Raw genomic sequence first — 15,732 nt, 5'->3', positions numbered from 1 at the left:
ATGATTACTGCTTCCAGGAGAGAGACCCTTCTGTGTGTGCCCAGCGCATCACAGAGGTGATTGTCTCTGGAATGGAGGCATACATTCCACGTTCTTCTCTACTCCTCATGCTAAAAAGCCTTGGTTTAATCATGCTTGTTCTCGTGCTATTAAAGATAGAGAGGCAGCTCACAAAAGGTTCCAGAGCCTTCGCACCCCTACTAACTATGAACTTTACATTTCAGCCCGGAATCGTGCCAAATCTATTCTCCGACTTACCAAAACCTCTTTCATCAACAGAAAATGTCAACACCTTGCTTTTTCTAATTCTTCCCGTGACTTCTGGCACCTAGCCAAAAATATCTCCACCAATTTCACTTCTTCCTTTTTCCCTCCTCTCCTTAACATTGACAGCAGCACTGCCGTCTCATCTATCTCTAAGGCTGAACTCTTCGCTCAAACTTTCTGTAAGAACTCCACCCTGGACGATTCTGGGCATATTCCTCCTACTCATACCCCCTCTGACTCCTTTATGCCTGTTATTAAGATTCTTCATAATGATGTTTTATATGCCCTCTCTGGCCTCAACTCTCAGAAGGCTTATGGACCTGATGGAGTGCCTCCTATTGTCCTTAAAAACTGTGCTTCCGTGCTGACACCCTGCCTTGTCAAACTCTTTCGTCTCTGCCTATCAACATCTACCTTTCCTTCCTGCTGGAAGTATGCCTTTGTACAGCCTGTGCCTAAGAAGGGTGACCGTTCCAATCCCTCAAACTACCGCCCTATAGCTTTACTTTCCTGTCTATCTAAAGCTTTTGAATCAATCCTTAACCGGAAGATTCAAAAGCACCTTTCCACTTCTAACCTTCTATCTGATCGCCAGTATGGGTTCCGCAAGGGGCGTTCTACTGGCGATCTTCTTGGTCTCTTAACTGACTCTTGGTCATCCTCTCTTAGCCGTTTCGGTGAAACTTTCTCAGTTGCGCTAGACATATTGAAAGCCTTCGATAGAGTCTGGCACAAGTCTTTGCTCTCTAAACTGCCCTCTTTCTGATTCTATCCCACTATCTGTTCCTTTATCTCCAGTTTCCTTTCCGGCCGTTCTGTCTCTGCGGTGGTAGATGGTAACTGTTCTTCCCCTAAACCTATCAACAGTGGTGTTCACAGGGCTCTGTCCTATCACCCACTCTCTTCCTGTTATTCATCAATGACCTTCTTTCCATAACAAACTGTCCTGTCCACTCGTACGCAGACGACTCCACTTTGCATTATTCAACTTCTTTCAATAGAAGACCATCATAACAGGTGGTACATGACTCCAGACTGGAGGCTGCAGAACGCTTAACCTCAGACCTTGCTATCATTTCCGATTGGGGCAGAAGGAACCTTGTGTCCTTCAATGCCTCAAAAACTCAATTTCTCCACCTATCAACTCGACACAATCTACCAAACACCTATCCCCTATTCTTCGACAACACTCAGCTGTCACCCTCTTCAACAATAAATATCCTCGGTCTATCCTTAACTCAAAATCTTAACTGGAAACTTCACATCTCCTCTCACTAAATCAGCTTCCTCTAGATTGGGCGTTCTGTATCGTTTCCGCCAGTTCCTCTCCCCCGCACAGTTGCTATCCATATACAGGGGCCTTGTCCGCCCTCGTATAGATAATTCATCTCACGTGTGGGGTGGCTCCACTCACACAGCTCTTCTGGACAGAGTGGAATCTAAGGCTCTTCGTCTCATCAACTCTCCTCCTTCTACTGATAGTCTTCTACCTCTTAAATTCCGTCGCGTTGTTGCCTCTCTTTCTATCTTCTACCGATATTTCCACGCTGACTGCTCTACTGAACTTGATAACTGCATGCCTCCACCCTCTCCCGCGGCCCCGCTGCACACGACTTTCTACTCATGCTCATCCCTATACTGTCCAAACCCCTTATGCAAGAGTTAACCAGCATCTTCACTCTTTCATCCCTCACGCTGGTAAACTCTGGAACAATCTTCCTTCATCTGTATTTCCTCCTGCTTACGACTTGAACTCTTTCAAGAGGAGGGTATCAGGACACCTCTCCTCCCGAAATTGACCTCTCTTTCAGCCACCTCTTTTGATTCTTTTTTTAGGAGCAGCGAGTAGCGGGCTTTTTTTTTTTTATTATTGTTTCCTTTTTTTGTGCCCTTGAGCTGTCTCCTTTGTTGTAAAAAAAAAAAAAAAAAATGTCATGAATAGTTACGCACCACTCTCCCTAAAAGAAAGTATGTACAGTTAATGTCTCTTGTCAATCCTTACCTGCGGTTCAGAAACTTGGTGCCTCAAAAAAAATATTTACAGATTACTTAAGAAGCGCATAACGAGGGATGATGATGATTCACTGGGTTACAAAAAAAAAAAAAAAGCTGTAAGTTATCTAAGTTTTTTCAACTGATTTAGGACAAAGTTGCACCGCTGAATCCGAAAATGACACCCGTTTCTCTCGATCAGGTCAGGTTTTTTTGCTAAGTCGAATTAAACAAAAATCGGATCTTATAACTAAATCGATTACATTTTAGTGACATTTTCGGTTGATTTTTGTTAATATTTGTCATCCGAAATAGATTTTTTTAGATAAAAAATCGTTTTCTAACACAATTCATTAATTAAATGTTACAAAAATTGATAAATGTACATTGAATAGTAGACACTGATAAAGGTAAGTACATGTAAATTGGATATTAGGTTATCACTGTTCAAATTTCAGGGCATGAACTTCCGTTTCTTCGAAATCATAGAATGCCCAGCGGTAGGGATGTCTCTCTTCAGAGTCCAACAGTAATCAGCCATCATGACTGCATCCCAGCGTCCCTGATACCTGGTCTCCATCTCTTTCATGTCCTGGTGGAATCTCTCCCCGTGCTCGTCGCTCATTGGTCTCAGATTCTCAGGAAACCGATCCATATGTGAGAATAAGTAATGCATTTTGATGCTCATGTTGCATCCGAGGTTTCTGAAAGCAGTCAACATATTGGTGACAAGTCCTGCGTAGTTCCTGGCCTTTTTGTTGCCAATAAAGTTCTTCACGACAAGAACAAAAACCTTCCACGCTTCCAGTTCCACTTCGTTCATTGAGTTTTTAAACTCTGGGTCTCTGATGAGCTGACGGAGTTGAGGACCGTCAAAGATGCCAGCTTTCAACTTCTCCATGGTCAATCCTGGAAAAGTGTGGCACAACTGTGAAGCAGCCACCATCCTTGTCCAGAGCTTTGGTGAACTGTTTGATCAAGCTGAGCTTGATGTGCAGCGGTGGGAAGAGTATCATGTCTATGTCCACCAGAGGGTTGTTTATGACGTTCCTTGCTCTGCAAGGCACCAATTCCTCCCGTACAGGCCAGTCCTTCTTCGTGTAATGCTGAACTTTGTCCCTACTATCCCACATGCAGAGATGCACGCGTATTTGGTGAACCCGGACTGTTGTCCCAACAATATACAAAAAAATACCAGGTATTAAAAAAATGGCGCATGTAAACTCTTCAAAATTCGTTTATTTAAAGAAATAAGAAAGAATTTTGCCTCATAAATAGAAAATACCCGTACGTGTAAAAAAAAAAAAATAACGTAAAAAACATCATGTGTCAAAAGATAAAAAAAAAAAATGTTGACATGATTGAGCAGAACCAATGTGATTTTTGGATTCAGCATACCAAAATTATTGTCCTAAATCAGCTAAGAAAAAAATTAATAGATAAATTTGTTGTTGGCCAGTGAATTATTGGAGCGTTCATTTCTTGGTGCCCCAACTGCAGGGTTATATAGCGCCGGATATAAAAGTAAACAAACTATACTAAAAACTATATAAAAAAAACGGTAATTAATTAAAACATAATAAAAAAAAAACTCAATAAAAGGTCAATAAAACCTACAGGAATTTGAGGATACCAGCCTCCTGTAGGAAGCCATAAACGTCATGTCCCGGGGAGAGTGCCTTATCCCCCAGCATCAGAGAGAGAGAGAGAGAGAGAGAGAGAGAGAGAGAGAGAGAGAGAGAGAGAGAGAGACAACTCCCATCTCCGCCCCCACACAAGGGGAGGTACTGCTCCCGCAGGTCCACCAGACTGGGGCACTCGACCAGCAAGTGCCGAACAGTCAGTGGGACCAAACAGTCATCACAGTATGGCTGAACTCCCCGGGACATGAGGAAACCATGTGTGTATCGAGTATGACCCACCCTAAGGCGGGCGGGCCAGGACAGTCTCTCTCTTACGACTTCTTATGTGGGAATACGGCCATGGGACGCACAGCCCTGGTTGTGACTTCCCTCATCTTTTTCGTGGCAATCACAGACACCCACCTGCGCTGCCACACCCTCTGAAGTGCGGTGGGATGCAAATCCCTAAATGGAAGAGAGCACTGTGAGGGAGGGCGAGAAGCAGCGGCCCGCGCCACCTCATCGGCCTCCTCATTACCACACAGAGACGTGGGCAGGTACCCAAAAGAAGGTCACCTGATGCCCACATCTTTTTGCTAGAACTAGCCAGCTAAAAATATCTAAAACGATAGGGTGGGTGCTCCTAAAATCTTCTATTGCGGACATGGCTGCCTGTGAGTCAGAGTAGACAGCAAAAGTACCGACAGGCAAAGTGAAGGTTGTGCGAGTTGCTAAAAGAATGGCAGATAGTTCTACTGTGAAAATTGAAGCGATAGCAGGCAATGTTCCAGAACGGGGAAAGTCTGAGAGACAGCTCCAAATCCAACGCCTACATCGAATTTGGAGCCGTGTATACTGGTACAGATGTCGCGTGACTAGCTGTGTGGGACAGGAACAGCTGTCAAGCAGTTCCCGCTGAGATGCTTGCTTTGTTGAAGTTGGAGTACCGGCAGAAATATATTTTTGGGAACTCCCACGGTGTGATGGGCGGTATCTGATAAACTGCTATAGGGAAGTATGCTAGCGAGAGGTCCCCAATGACATTTCGGACACGGAAACCAAAAGGGCGAGGTAGGAGAGGTTTGTTTCTGTATATTATATCTACATTGGAGTCCAAAGCAACGGTGTATGCACGGTTGTTAGGTTGGCGTTGTAGTCTGTACCAGGATTTAATTAGAAGTCCGTCTCTATGCAAGTCCAAGGGTGGCACTCCCGCGTCAACTAAAAGACTTGATATGGGGGTTGATCTGAAGGCACCTGTTGATAGTCGGACTGCAGCGTGATGGATTGCATCAAGTGTGCGGAGGCTGGCAGTTGTTACCGATGTGTATACTTGGCAGCCGTAGGACAGTCTCGACCCGATGAGTGCATGGTAAAGGCGTAGGAGTATTGTGCGGTCAGCGCCCCATGAAGTGCATGACAGAACATGAAAGAGATCGAGCGAATGTGAGGCGCCTGTCGTAGACGAGTCCCAGGAACTTGTGTTCTTCCACAACAGGTAGACGTGAACCGCACATAATGAGATCAAGGTTTGGATGGTGGCCTCTCGGGCGGCAAAAGTACATGGCAACCGACTTGGAAGGTCAGAATCGGAAGCCATGTTCCTCCGCCCATCTGGATGTCCTATCGATGGCGTGTTGCAGTCTTCGGTCCGCGGCGGACATCTGAGACGCCGAGTACCAGATTGCTAGGTCGTCGACATAGAGGGAGGACGACAGCCCCTCAGGGAGCGATGTTGTAATACCATTAAATTATGGCCACGGCAAAGAGGGTGACACTGAGGACGCTTCCTTGGGGAACTCCTTCCTGCTGTTCATAGGATGGTGAGTAGGACGTACAAACTCTGACTCGGAAAGGCCGATCTACAAGAAATCCCTCAAAAAACTCTGGCATCCGTCCACGGAGACCAAAGTCATGGAGCTGCTTTAGCATATCATATCTGCATGTCGTGTCGTAAGCCTTCTCGAGGTCTAAGAAGATGCACACCATGTGTTGTCTGTCTGCAAACGAGCGGCATATAGTTAACTCAAGACGCACAAGGGTGTCTACTGTTGATCTCATCTTCAGAAACCCTGACTGGTAAGGAGACGGGTGGCAATTGCTCTCTAGATCGTGTACTAGGCGAAAGTTGACAATCTTCTCCAGGAGTTTGCATAGGCAGGATGTTAGAGAAATGGGTCGGTAGTGTAAGGGCTGTGAATCACCCTTCCCAGCGGTCCAAGTACAGGCCCAGGTTTTTCACATAAATACTGGGACGAATGATGGTGCCATCGAATCGGATAACAGTGTCCTCAGGTAAGTGGGGCAGCAAGTGTCTGTTGTCAATAACGATACATTGTGTTTTACTTGGATTGACTGGCAGACCGTTTCTGAGAAAATATTCTTTATCTTATAGCGAGTGTTGCTTCTACTGCGTTATTAAGGTTGTCTATATTTTCTGGTGTGTCATAATGCAGAAATTGCGTGTTATCAACATATAGGACTGTTGTACACTCTTATGTATGTTTGACATATTAACGAGCTGACTAAAAAAGTGATCGGGATACTAATTTACATTGGTCGAGAAAGTTTGAATATTGATAAAACAACCAGGAAAACTGAAGTACAGGCACTTGTGTTAAGCCCGATAAACTATTGTATAAGGATGTGGGGTACCACCAACACTACGCTAATACACAAAGTATAGAAATTACATAATTTTGCAGCCCGAGTTTCTATTGGATTGATTGATTGATTGATTTAAATTAGGCGCCGGAAAAAGCCAGGGTCATATGGCGCCGCATTCAATGTGTTAAAAACTATAAAAAAAAAGAAAATCTAAACTAAAAGGGCTAAAAAACGAACCTACAAAAGTAAACTAAGAGCAAAGCCAAACAAAACGAGACGAAACAAATCACACAGAAAACGGTCATAACTCATGGAGAAGGCCAGCCTTCTCCATAAAGAGAAGTACCTCATGTCCCGGGGAAAGGCATCTCCCTCCCAGCATCAGCGAGAGACGGAATGATCCGTCTTCTCCCCGACACTGCGACAGGTATCGCACTCGCAGGTCCCCCAAACTGGGGCACTCGACCAGCAAGTGCCGCACGGTCAGGGGAACCAAGCAGTCATCACAATAAGGCTGCACTCCCCGGGACATGAGGTAACCATGTGTTAGACGCGTATGACCCGTCCGAAGACGGGTCAAGGCTGTCTGCGAGCGACGGTCACGGACACTTTCGTATGACCAAGGACGAGACACAGTCCTGGTAATCTCTCCCATTTTGGAAGTCGCACCCCGAGCATTCCACCTCTCCTGCCAACTGGCAAGAATTGCCTTGCGAATCTCTGGAAACATATCTGTACATGGGACAGCACTAGGAGGGGCAGCTCTAGCTGCTGCCTCCCTTGCAAGTCCATCAGCTCGTTCGTTCCCGTGTACGCCAACGTGTCCTGGAACCCAACAAAACCCAACGCGATATCCCCTGTTGCTGAGCAAATACAGCCACTCGAGAGCAGATAAAACTAGGGGATTAATAGAGGGAGTAAAGGAGCCCAGCGCAGAAAGAGCGCTACGAGAATCACTAAAGATCATAAAAGAGTCCACAGGAAGGGTAAAAATAATCTGTAAAGAGAGGACTATTGCAGACAGCTCTGCAGTAAATACAGAAGCAACAGAAGAAAGACTACCTCCCGACAAAAGGAGGGGAACACAACACCAAAGCCAACTCCAGCATCCAATTTAAAGCCATCAGTAAAGACAGGGTTGGAGTCCGAGTGTTCAGTGAAATGCTCTAAAAATAAGGCTCGGGACGCATATGGCGGTAAATCCCTCTTACTATCTATAGTGGGAGAACACACGGATACACCGGGGAACTGCCAGTATCCAACCCTAGGTACTCGATAAGGGCAGATAGGAATGGGAGGGAAAGACAACGGTGTCATGGCAGACGCTATCCGAAACCCAAAAGGTTTAGGGAGACTAGGTCGCTCATCATATGCAGGCGATCGGGAATCCCGCAAAATTGACGCACAAGGAACTGATTCTGGAAGGCGTTGGACGCGGAACCAGCAACGGAATAGAGAGGACTGGCGTCTCAAATCCAGAGGCAGGACGCCAGCATCCACGAGGAGGCTAGGTATCGGTGAAGACCGGAATGCACCAGTAGCCAAGCGGACCCCGGCGTGATGTACTGATTCCAACACGCGTAGGTGAGCCTCCTTGGCGGAGGAGTATACCTCGCAGCCATATTCCAACTTGGAAAGGATGAGTGTTCTGTGGAGGAGGAGTAGCGTGTCCATGTCTGCACCCCAAGAGGTATGAGCTAAAACACGAAGGAGGGACAGGGCTTTCTGACAAGCCGCCTTAACGTAACGTAAATGAGGCGCCCAGGTTAGGCGGCTATCAAATAAAAGACCGAGGTAACGAGTCGTCTCTACACACGACAGTCGCCTATTACCAAGACATAAGTCAGGGTCCGGATGAACGCCTCGAAGACGACAGAAATGCATAGCTACTGTCTTTGAGGACGAAAATCGAAAGCCGCGCGTATTTGCCCAATTGGCGACTCTATTAATAGTCAATTGCAGTTTTCGTTCAATCAACGACATCCTTGCCGCAGAAAACGAAATGGATAAATCGTCTACATATAAGGAGCTCTGAACTCCATCAGGCAGGACATCAACGACTCCATTAATAGCCACAGCAAATAGCGTAACACTGAGAATACTTCCCTGTGCTACACCATCCTCAAGTGGACAAACCTCGGAAAGAGTACTCCCCACTCTAACCCGTAAAAGATGATGAGATAAAAACTCCCGAATAAAAACAGGGAGACGGCCACGAAGACCAAACTCAAACAGGTTAAGTAAAATTCCATGACACCAAGCGGTGTCATAGGCCTTCTCCAGATCAAAAAACACGGTCACCTGGTGGTGATTATTGGCAAACGCCTCACAAACTGAGGACTCCAAGGATAAAAGAGCATCCGAAGTGGACCGCACCTTTCGGAAACCATATTGCACCGGGGTCAATAAATTCCGGCTCTCCAAGTACCACATAAGGCTGACATTCACCATCTCCATCACTTTACAAATGCAGGATGTTAAAGAAATAGGACGATAGTTAGTTGCTTGGAGATGATCTTTCCCAGGCTTCAGAATGGGGAGAATTACAGCCACACTCCACAGAGATGGAAAATCACCGGTACGCCAAATGAAATTGTAAAGATCCAATAAAAATATAAAACCACAGTCAGACATGTGGCGTAAGAAAGCATAAGGGATGTCGTCTGGACCTGGCTAGGAATCATGACACTGGGATAAAGCCGTCTTCAACTCGGAGAGAGAAAATGGGATGTTATAAGATTCCCCTCCTGTGGAAGCGAAGTTAACGCCGAGTGATTCCAAATCCCGGCGATGACGAGCCCCTGGTGCAGTAGGATCTTTCCTAGAGACACTGGCAAAGTGCTTGGCGAATAGGTCAGCAACAGTCTTAGGGTCCGCCACCGTTTCCCCTGCATGCGATAACACTGGAGGGGGAGGGGGGGAAAACTTCCCAGAGATCTTACGATCTCTGTTAAAGACTTCTGTGAGTGTAGTTCTGGTAGTGATGGAAGAGACATAAGCCTTCCAAGAACTTCGTTGAGCCTCCTTGAAGATGCGTCGTGCTCGAGCACGCGCTCGCCGAAAAGCATCCAAACACTGGGGGTCCCCACGGTGACGACGAAGTCGAGAGAATGCAGCACGCTTCTCTTGCACAGCAGTAGTGCAAGCGGCGTTCCACCAGGGAACAGGACGTTTAGGGAACTGGCCAGACGTCCTGGGGAGGGATTGAAGGGCTGCATAATGTAGGGCATCAGTGAAATAGGATGCAGCCTCATCTGAAGTTCCAAAGTCAGCCAACGGACGAAGAGAGGAGCTAAGTTCCGTAAATCGCTGCCAGTCTGCTTTATCTAGACGCCAGCGAGAAAGGCGTGACTGTGGGACAGAATCAATGCGTTCCAATAAAATTGAAAGTGATGACTGCCATACAAGTCCGGTAAGACCCGCCAACGAAAATCAGGAAGAGAATTAGAAGTGCAACGTGAAAGATCTATAGAGGTAAAAGTACTAGTCTGGCTATGATAATGTGTCACCTCCCCAGAGTTTAAAATTTCTAATCCCTGATCCTCAATAAAAGAAGCAACTAAAAGTCCGCGTGGGTTGGTAGCACCATCATCCCACAACGGATGGCGACCATTAAAATCCCCTAATAAAAGTAAAAGCGAGGAAAGTTCCTGCACCAGGTCATCAAGATCGTGTCTGTCAACGGGAACACCAGGAGGGAGATAAAGGCTACATAATGTATAAAATTTGCCCAAATAAACCTTACAGCAACAGACTGCAACGTTGAGTGAAGTTGTAATGGGACAGAAGGGATATCACAGCGAACGAATATGGCGGTGCCACCATGGTGGCCCTGTCCAGGATTAGGGGTACTGTAAACGGCACGATACCCAGGAGGACTAGAGTGAGTGTAGTCTCCGAGTATTGTCTCCTGTAAACAAAGGCAAGCAGGAGAAAACCGAGATATCAATGCTCGGAGTTCCTCCCACGAGGCTCGTAGGCCTCTACAATTTCACTGGAGGGGTAGGAAGATGTCTATTTTCGAGTGCGCTCCAGGCGAGCCACTGAAAGAGACTGCCTTTTACCCACCTGATTCGGCACGGTAATACGACGAGAAGAGGAGACTGGGACCCGAGAGGAGCCGGGTCGAGAGACCTCGAGCTTTCTCCCAACAAAGGAACCTGCGCCCCCTCCGGACGCCGCACTACTAGAGCCAGACCGCACACCACTCCCCGAAGCTACATGCTCGCGGGGAGGATTCCCAACACTATCTCCAAGGGACTCCTCAGTTTCCATATCCCGATCAGGAAAACCACTAGAAGCAACAGGAACTGGAACAGAGGGGGTCTCAGCAGGCTCAATATGAGCCTCCGCATCTTCCTCCATAGGCCTATCCTGAGAGACCCCAGAATCATGTATACCTACAGTAATCTTAGTTGGCGGAACAGATTCAACTGAATCTGTAGAACCGCGATGTCGCTTTTTCATACCTCTGGCGGACTTCGGCGAAGCAATGTGAGGTGCATGTACATCAACATGCATCACCTGGGACGAGGCCGGAGAATCCCCATCAGAACCTGGAGGGGACTCGACAGAATCACAGGACAAAAGGGAAAATCTATTATGGGACGTAATAACAGTAGCTTCAAAGGGCCCGGAGGAAACCGTAGTGGACATCTGAGCAGCGGGCTGGGCAGAAGAGCGAGTGCCTAGCGATGAGGTGAATAGAAGCAATAAGCATCTGACTCACATTCCGCCGTGGAGTGTGAGCCTAATGCAGAACAATTACCACACCGAGAAGGTTCAGTGCAGTATTTCTTACCATGACTATACCCGTAACATGAAAAACACTGTAGAGGGTGGTCAACAAAAGGCTTTACCCGAAGATGGAGGGGGCCAATACTGACACGGTCAGGGAGGGTAGAACCAAAAAAGGTGAGAAGTATCATGTTAGCTGAACCCTTCATCTTGGACACCTTATGAACAGAACTAGGGCACATCCCAAGTATTTCCTCCTCAGAGAACTCATAGAGGTCATGATTATATATACTGCCTTTACTATAATTGAAGGTATGGTGTGCTTTGGCCGTTTCAAACATGTTGTCAGCAGGGCATGGTAGATGTTGCAGCATTTTAGCTTGAGTAACATCTTTAGCCCTGACTAACACTCCCTTCCCATACTTTTTCAGATTCCCCTCAGGGATCGTGACAATTTCTTTGGCGAGGTACCTGGCAGCATGAATGAAGTTGCCACGCCCATTCCTATAGTATGCAACAAACCAACGAGGGGGAGGGACCTGGCTGTCCCTGGGAGTTGGCTCTACCAAAGCGTCTTCGAAGAGGGTCGGGACATAGTCCATGTCATTGTCAGAAATATTGGAAGAGCGGAGAAGTTTCGCTTGAAATCCAGCACCTGCGATAGGCAGAGTCGCAACAGCATCACACGCCGACTGGCCTTCAGCGCTGGAAGCAAAGGTCACATAGCATCTGTTTGACTTGAAGTCTCCATCATAAATGAGACAGATACGAAGGACTGTGCCAAATGGCTTGAGTAGGGAGTGCAAGGCACGGTAGGAAAACGATGGATCGATATTCACCATCTGAAGTGCGTCCAGCTTGGAAGAGGGACGCACATCAGAGTTACTCCCGGAATGGGAGGCAGCCTTGTCAGACACACGTGGACTTTTGTGTCGCACGGACTTGTCTTGGTCAGCCCCTCTAGGAGGTAGGGACTTTCCAGCGGCACCACCAGGAACGGTGAAAGCCTCCAAGGTGGCGACGAGAGAGGACCGTGCAGGGGTAATCGGGGACAGGTGGACGTCAGGGAGAGAGGCAGGCCGAGGCAAGGGAAACTTACCCATACACAGGGGAGGTGTTTCACTCCCCCCGCCCCCACCCACCATGGAGCCCAACAAGGGGAGGCTGAATGTTGGGGCCAGACCGCACCCAACAGCCCGAGGGGTAATGGGGAAGTATACGCATCCACTGTCAGGTGTTTAACGACGGTCGCGGGACCGTTGCGACCGCCCACCCGGCAATGACCACTTGACCCTAGGCATCGCATGACCAGCCGATTGATTCAGTGGGGCCACACTGAACCACCCGTCTTACCCCAACCCTCCCTCCAAAGGAGCATGTTGCCCACCGAGGGGAACTACACCCTTCCCCGCGGTGGACTCAACCCCCAGATGAGAGGGCACGGGGAGTATACGGGACGCCACGCACGGCAAACACGTGGGGAGACAGTAGCCCTGCCCCAGGTGGTAAAAGGGCAGGGCGGGCGAAGGCAACATCACCAGTAGGCCTCCTCTACCGGTGATGAGGGGGGAGCACTTGGTCCACGAGGCCAACGGACATCGAGCCCTATCGAGGTGGGCAAGCCACCACGGTAGGTGGTGCCGCCGACCTCGCTTCAAGCTCCGTCACCACGACAAGGTGACTCCCCTTCGACGGGGTAGTAGGAGGGAACAGAACAGAGATTGCTGTCAGTAGCCCCCGAGACCTGTGCTTCGGTGAGGAAGAGAAGGTAAGGTTTAGAGGAGGAGAGATAGTGCTCCACAGAATGGAAATTGGAACGAAGACCGCGAATGTTGTAGAAATTAATAAAAAAGACGTCCGTCAGTCGTGCTGACTGTGGGGGAGGACACGAAGGCGTCTTCTGCACCTCTCTCCTCTCTCCGGCTCACAAGTCCCAGAACAGGACCTTCTTGGGTCCAGAGGTCGCTACTTCGGAAGAGGTCGCTACTCCGGAAGAACAAGCCTTCACAAAGCCGTCCACAACCTCCCCTCTTTTGACAGACAGAAACCGTTCCCCGTCTCGTCGAAGGTCTATAGCAGTCACCGCTCAAACTGCGTGCTCCTTCCCCTCAGTGACATTAAGAAAATGTAGCGCTGCAAGCGCAAACTTAATAAGTGTATTGCAGACTCTTTAAGTGTATTTCCCCTGTCTGCTTGTTTGTCTTGTGCGTCTTAAATATTTGTCTTTCTTGTTCCTCGTTTATCTCTGACTGTCCGTCCATGTCCTCTTGTTGTCCACTCATACACATTGTTCCACATATACACCAACACTTATATGTTAACCTACACAGACAACATCCACACAAACGCATACACACACAAACACCTTTTCTTTGTGTTTTGTTTGTGCCCATGACATTTGTAAGTTTGTCCAAATAAAATAACCCTGGCGGATATGAGTTTCTCTATCCGCAAACCTACTAGCACTAAGGACACTCGCTACCACTAACAGGTCTAGGTTAACCTTTCCTGAGTTTCTCTCGCCGAAGCCGGCTCTCGAGGTCACGGATTCAGAGGACGACGTCCAGGAAGAGCTGAGCGGGACAGAGGGTATGATCCGACCATCACAGAAGAGGCGTCGGTTGGAGAACTCTTGGCCGCTGAGGACTCCCTCTCCCCCTGCCTCAGCAGACGTTTCACCCGGTGTCCCCCACCCCCCACCGCCTTCCTCCGTGAGCGAGGATGACGAGAACCCGACTTCTTCATCCGTTCTGTTTGATTGGGTACCGAAGCCGGCGTCAATTGGCTGCCGGACCATCGACGGGAGGCTAGTGGTGATTGGTCGACTGCCGAATGTACAGTGGGGCTCCATCCCGGGCCTGGAGGTGCGCCGCTTTACCGATGAGGAGAGGAGGGATTCCTACCTCTACTGCCGGATCCTCCTCTCCAAGCAGGATGTCCTCTTTAAGGTTTCAGTGGTCACCCCGACCGACGCTTTCGACGCTCTGACCTCCCTACTGACCGAGCCCAAGTTGATCAAGGAGGGCCTACTATGTGTTGAGGGCACACAGGAGGCCAGGTGGCTGTCGTTGGGCTCCCCTGGCGGAGGGCGGGGCTGGACCCAGCAAAAGTTTAGAGTTCGGGTGCCGTTAATAGGTCACAAGGCCCTTCTACGTCTTGGAACCCGGTTCCGGCTCTCCCAGCCTCTGGGGGCTTTCAACGCGAAGTGGCAGACTTTCTCCGGGGAGACCAGGCTGTCCGCCAAGGACCTCCCGTGGCAGGCTAAACCTGTTTAGGAGGAGCTCTTCAGGAAGGACTTTCGCGAGAGGCAGCATGCCTCTTTGATGGCTTCTGCGGAGGCTTTCTTCAGCCAGCTGGCGGACTGGCACGCCTACCTAGCCAAGGGCCACTCTGCACTCTCCCTAGCCTAGCTCTCCGAGATCTGTAAGGCGCTAGCGTCTGCTTGTGATGCCTTCGGGTCCTCCTCCCGACAATGCGACTAGCCCTCAACAGGGCCGTCGCAACCGTCTCGCCTTGCTGCGAGAGGCTATTCGTGAGCTGCCGAAGGCGACACAGCAGCAGTAGCTTCGGGTTGGCGCCTTCACCCCGGGGTTCGTATCGAAGCTCCCTTCTCCAGCAGTGTCTCTCGGTGATCATCCTACCATCAATCTGGTGGCTCCTCGAGCCCCCAGGCACACTCTATCTGGGGGTTACAGGAAAGCGCAGGGCAGGGAACGCCAAATGCCCTTTCGTCGAGCGGGACAGGCAAAGGACCCCCGCTAAATCCAGGGTGATTCAAAGAAAGAGAGGTGCTCCAGTCAGAGAGTGCCTCGTGGGACATGGGCTCCCAGCTCAGGACGGGACGCCGCCCCCAGACGCACCACCAAGGGGCGTTCTGAACCTCCCTCCCAGGGCCTCCTCTCCATATTCCGAGCATCCTGGCCGCAGAGAGGCTGGGCCACAAGGGTGGTCCAGAGAGGCCTTACTTGGCCCTGGGTAAGATTGCCACCGCTTCGGTGTCCTCCTCAATGGACGCCAGGCTCCACTACGCTCACCAGCCACGTGGTGGACATGCTATCCGAAGGGGTGGTGGACAAGCCCCCGGAAAAGGTGTTTCTTTCTCGTAACTTCACCTTCCCCAAAAAGGACTCCCTAAAAGGAAGACTCATTCTGGATTTCAGCAGGTTGAACAAGTACATAAAGAACAACAGGTTCAGGCTGCTGACCTTGGCCCAGGTAAGCCTGTGCCTGTGGCAAGGAGACTGGATGGTGTCCTTAGACCTCAAGGACGCCTGCTGTCATGTCCCAATTCAACCCTGTTTCCGACGCTTCGTGGCCTTCCAAGAAGGGTCGAAGACCTGGCAGTTCAATAGATTTCCCTTCGGACTCTCCATCGCCCATAGGATTTTCACACTCCTCTTCAAGGTTATCGCTCAACGGGTGGTGGCGAAAGGGGTGAACTGCCTTATGTACCTCGACGACTGCCCACATGCTGGAGCGGGCCATAGCGGTCACAGAGGCTTTCGGG

The 15,732-nt window shown here is 49.2% G+C and overlaps 1 protein-coding gene across 1 annotated transcript in view; it reads left to right on the top strand.

Moving 5' to 3' along the window:
• The window catches only part of LOC126986567 (uncharacterized), a 163,825-nt gene extending 149,325 nt beyond the window's left edge, over positions 1-14,500 (top strand). Inside the window, exon 13 of the mRNA XM_050842833.1 lies at positions 13,717-14,500. Coding sequence (XP_050698790.1) covers positions 13,717-14,500 — 784 coding nt within the window. The remainder of the gene's footprint in view (positions 1-13,716) is intronic.
• The last annotated feature ends 1,232 nt before the right edge of the window (positions 14,501-15,732 follow it).

The sequence above is a fragment of the Eriocheir sinensis genome, chromosome 62 (genome assembly GCF_024679095.1).
Source record: "Eriocheir sinensis breed Jianghai 21 chromosome 62, ASM2467909v1, whole genome shotgun sequence".
Taxonomy (NCBI): Eukaryota; Metazoa; Arthropoda; class Malacostraca; order Decapoda; family Varunidae; genus Eriocheir; species Eriocheir sinensis.
This window is presented reverse-complemented; position numbering and strand designations above follow the sequence as displayed.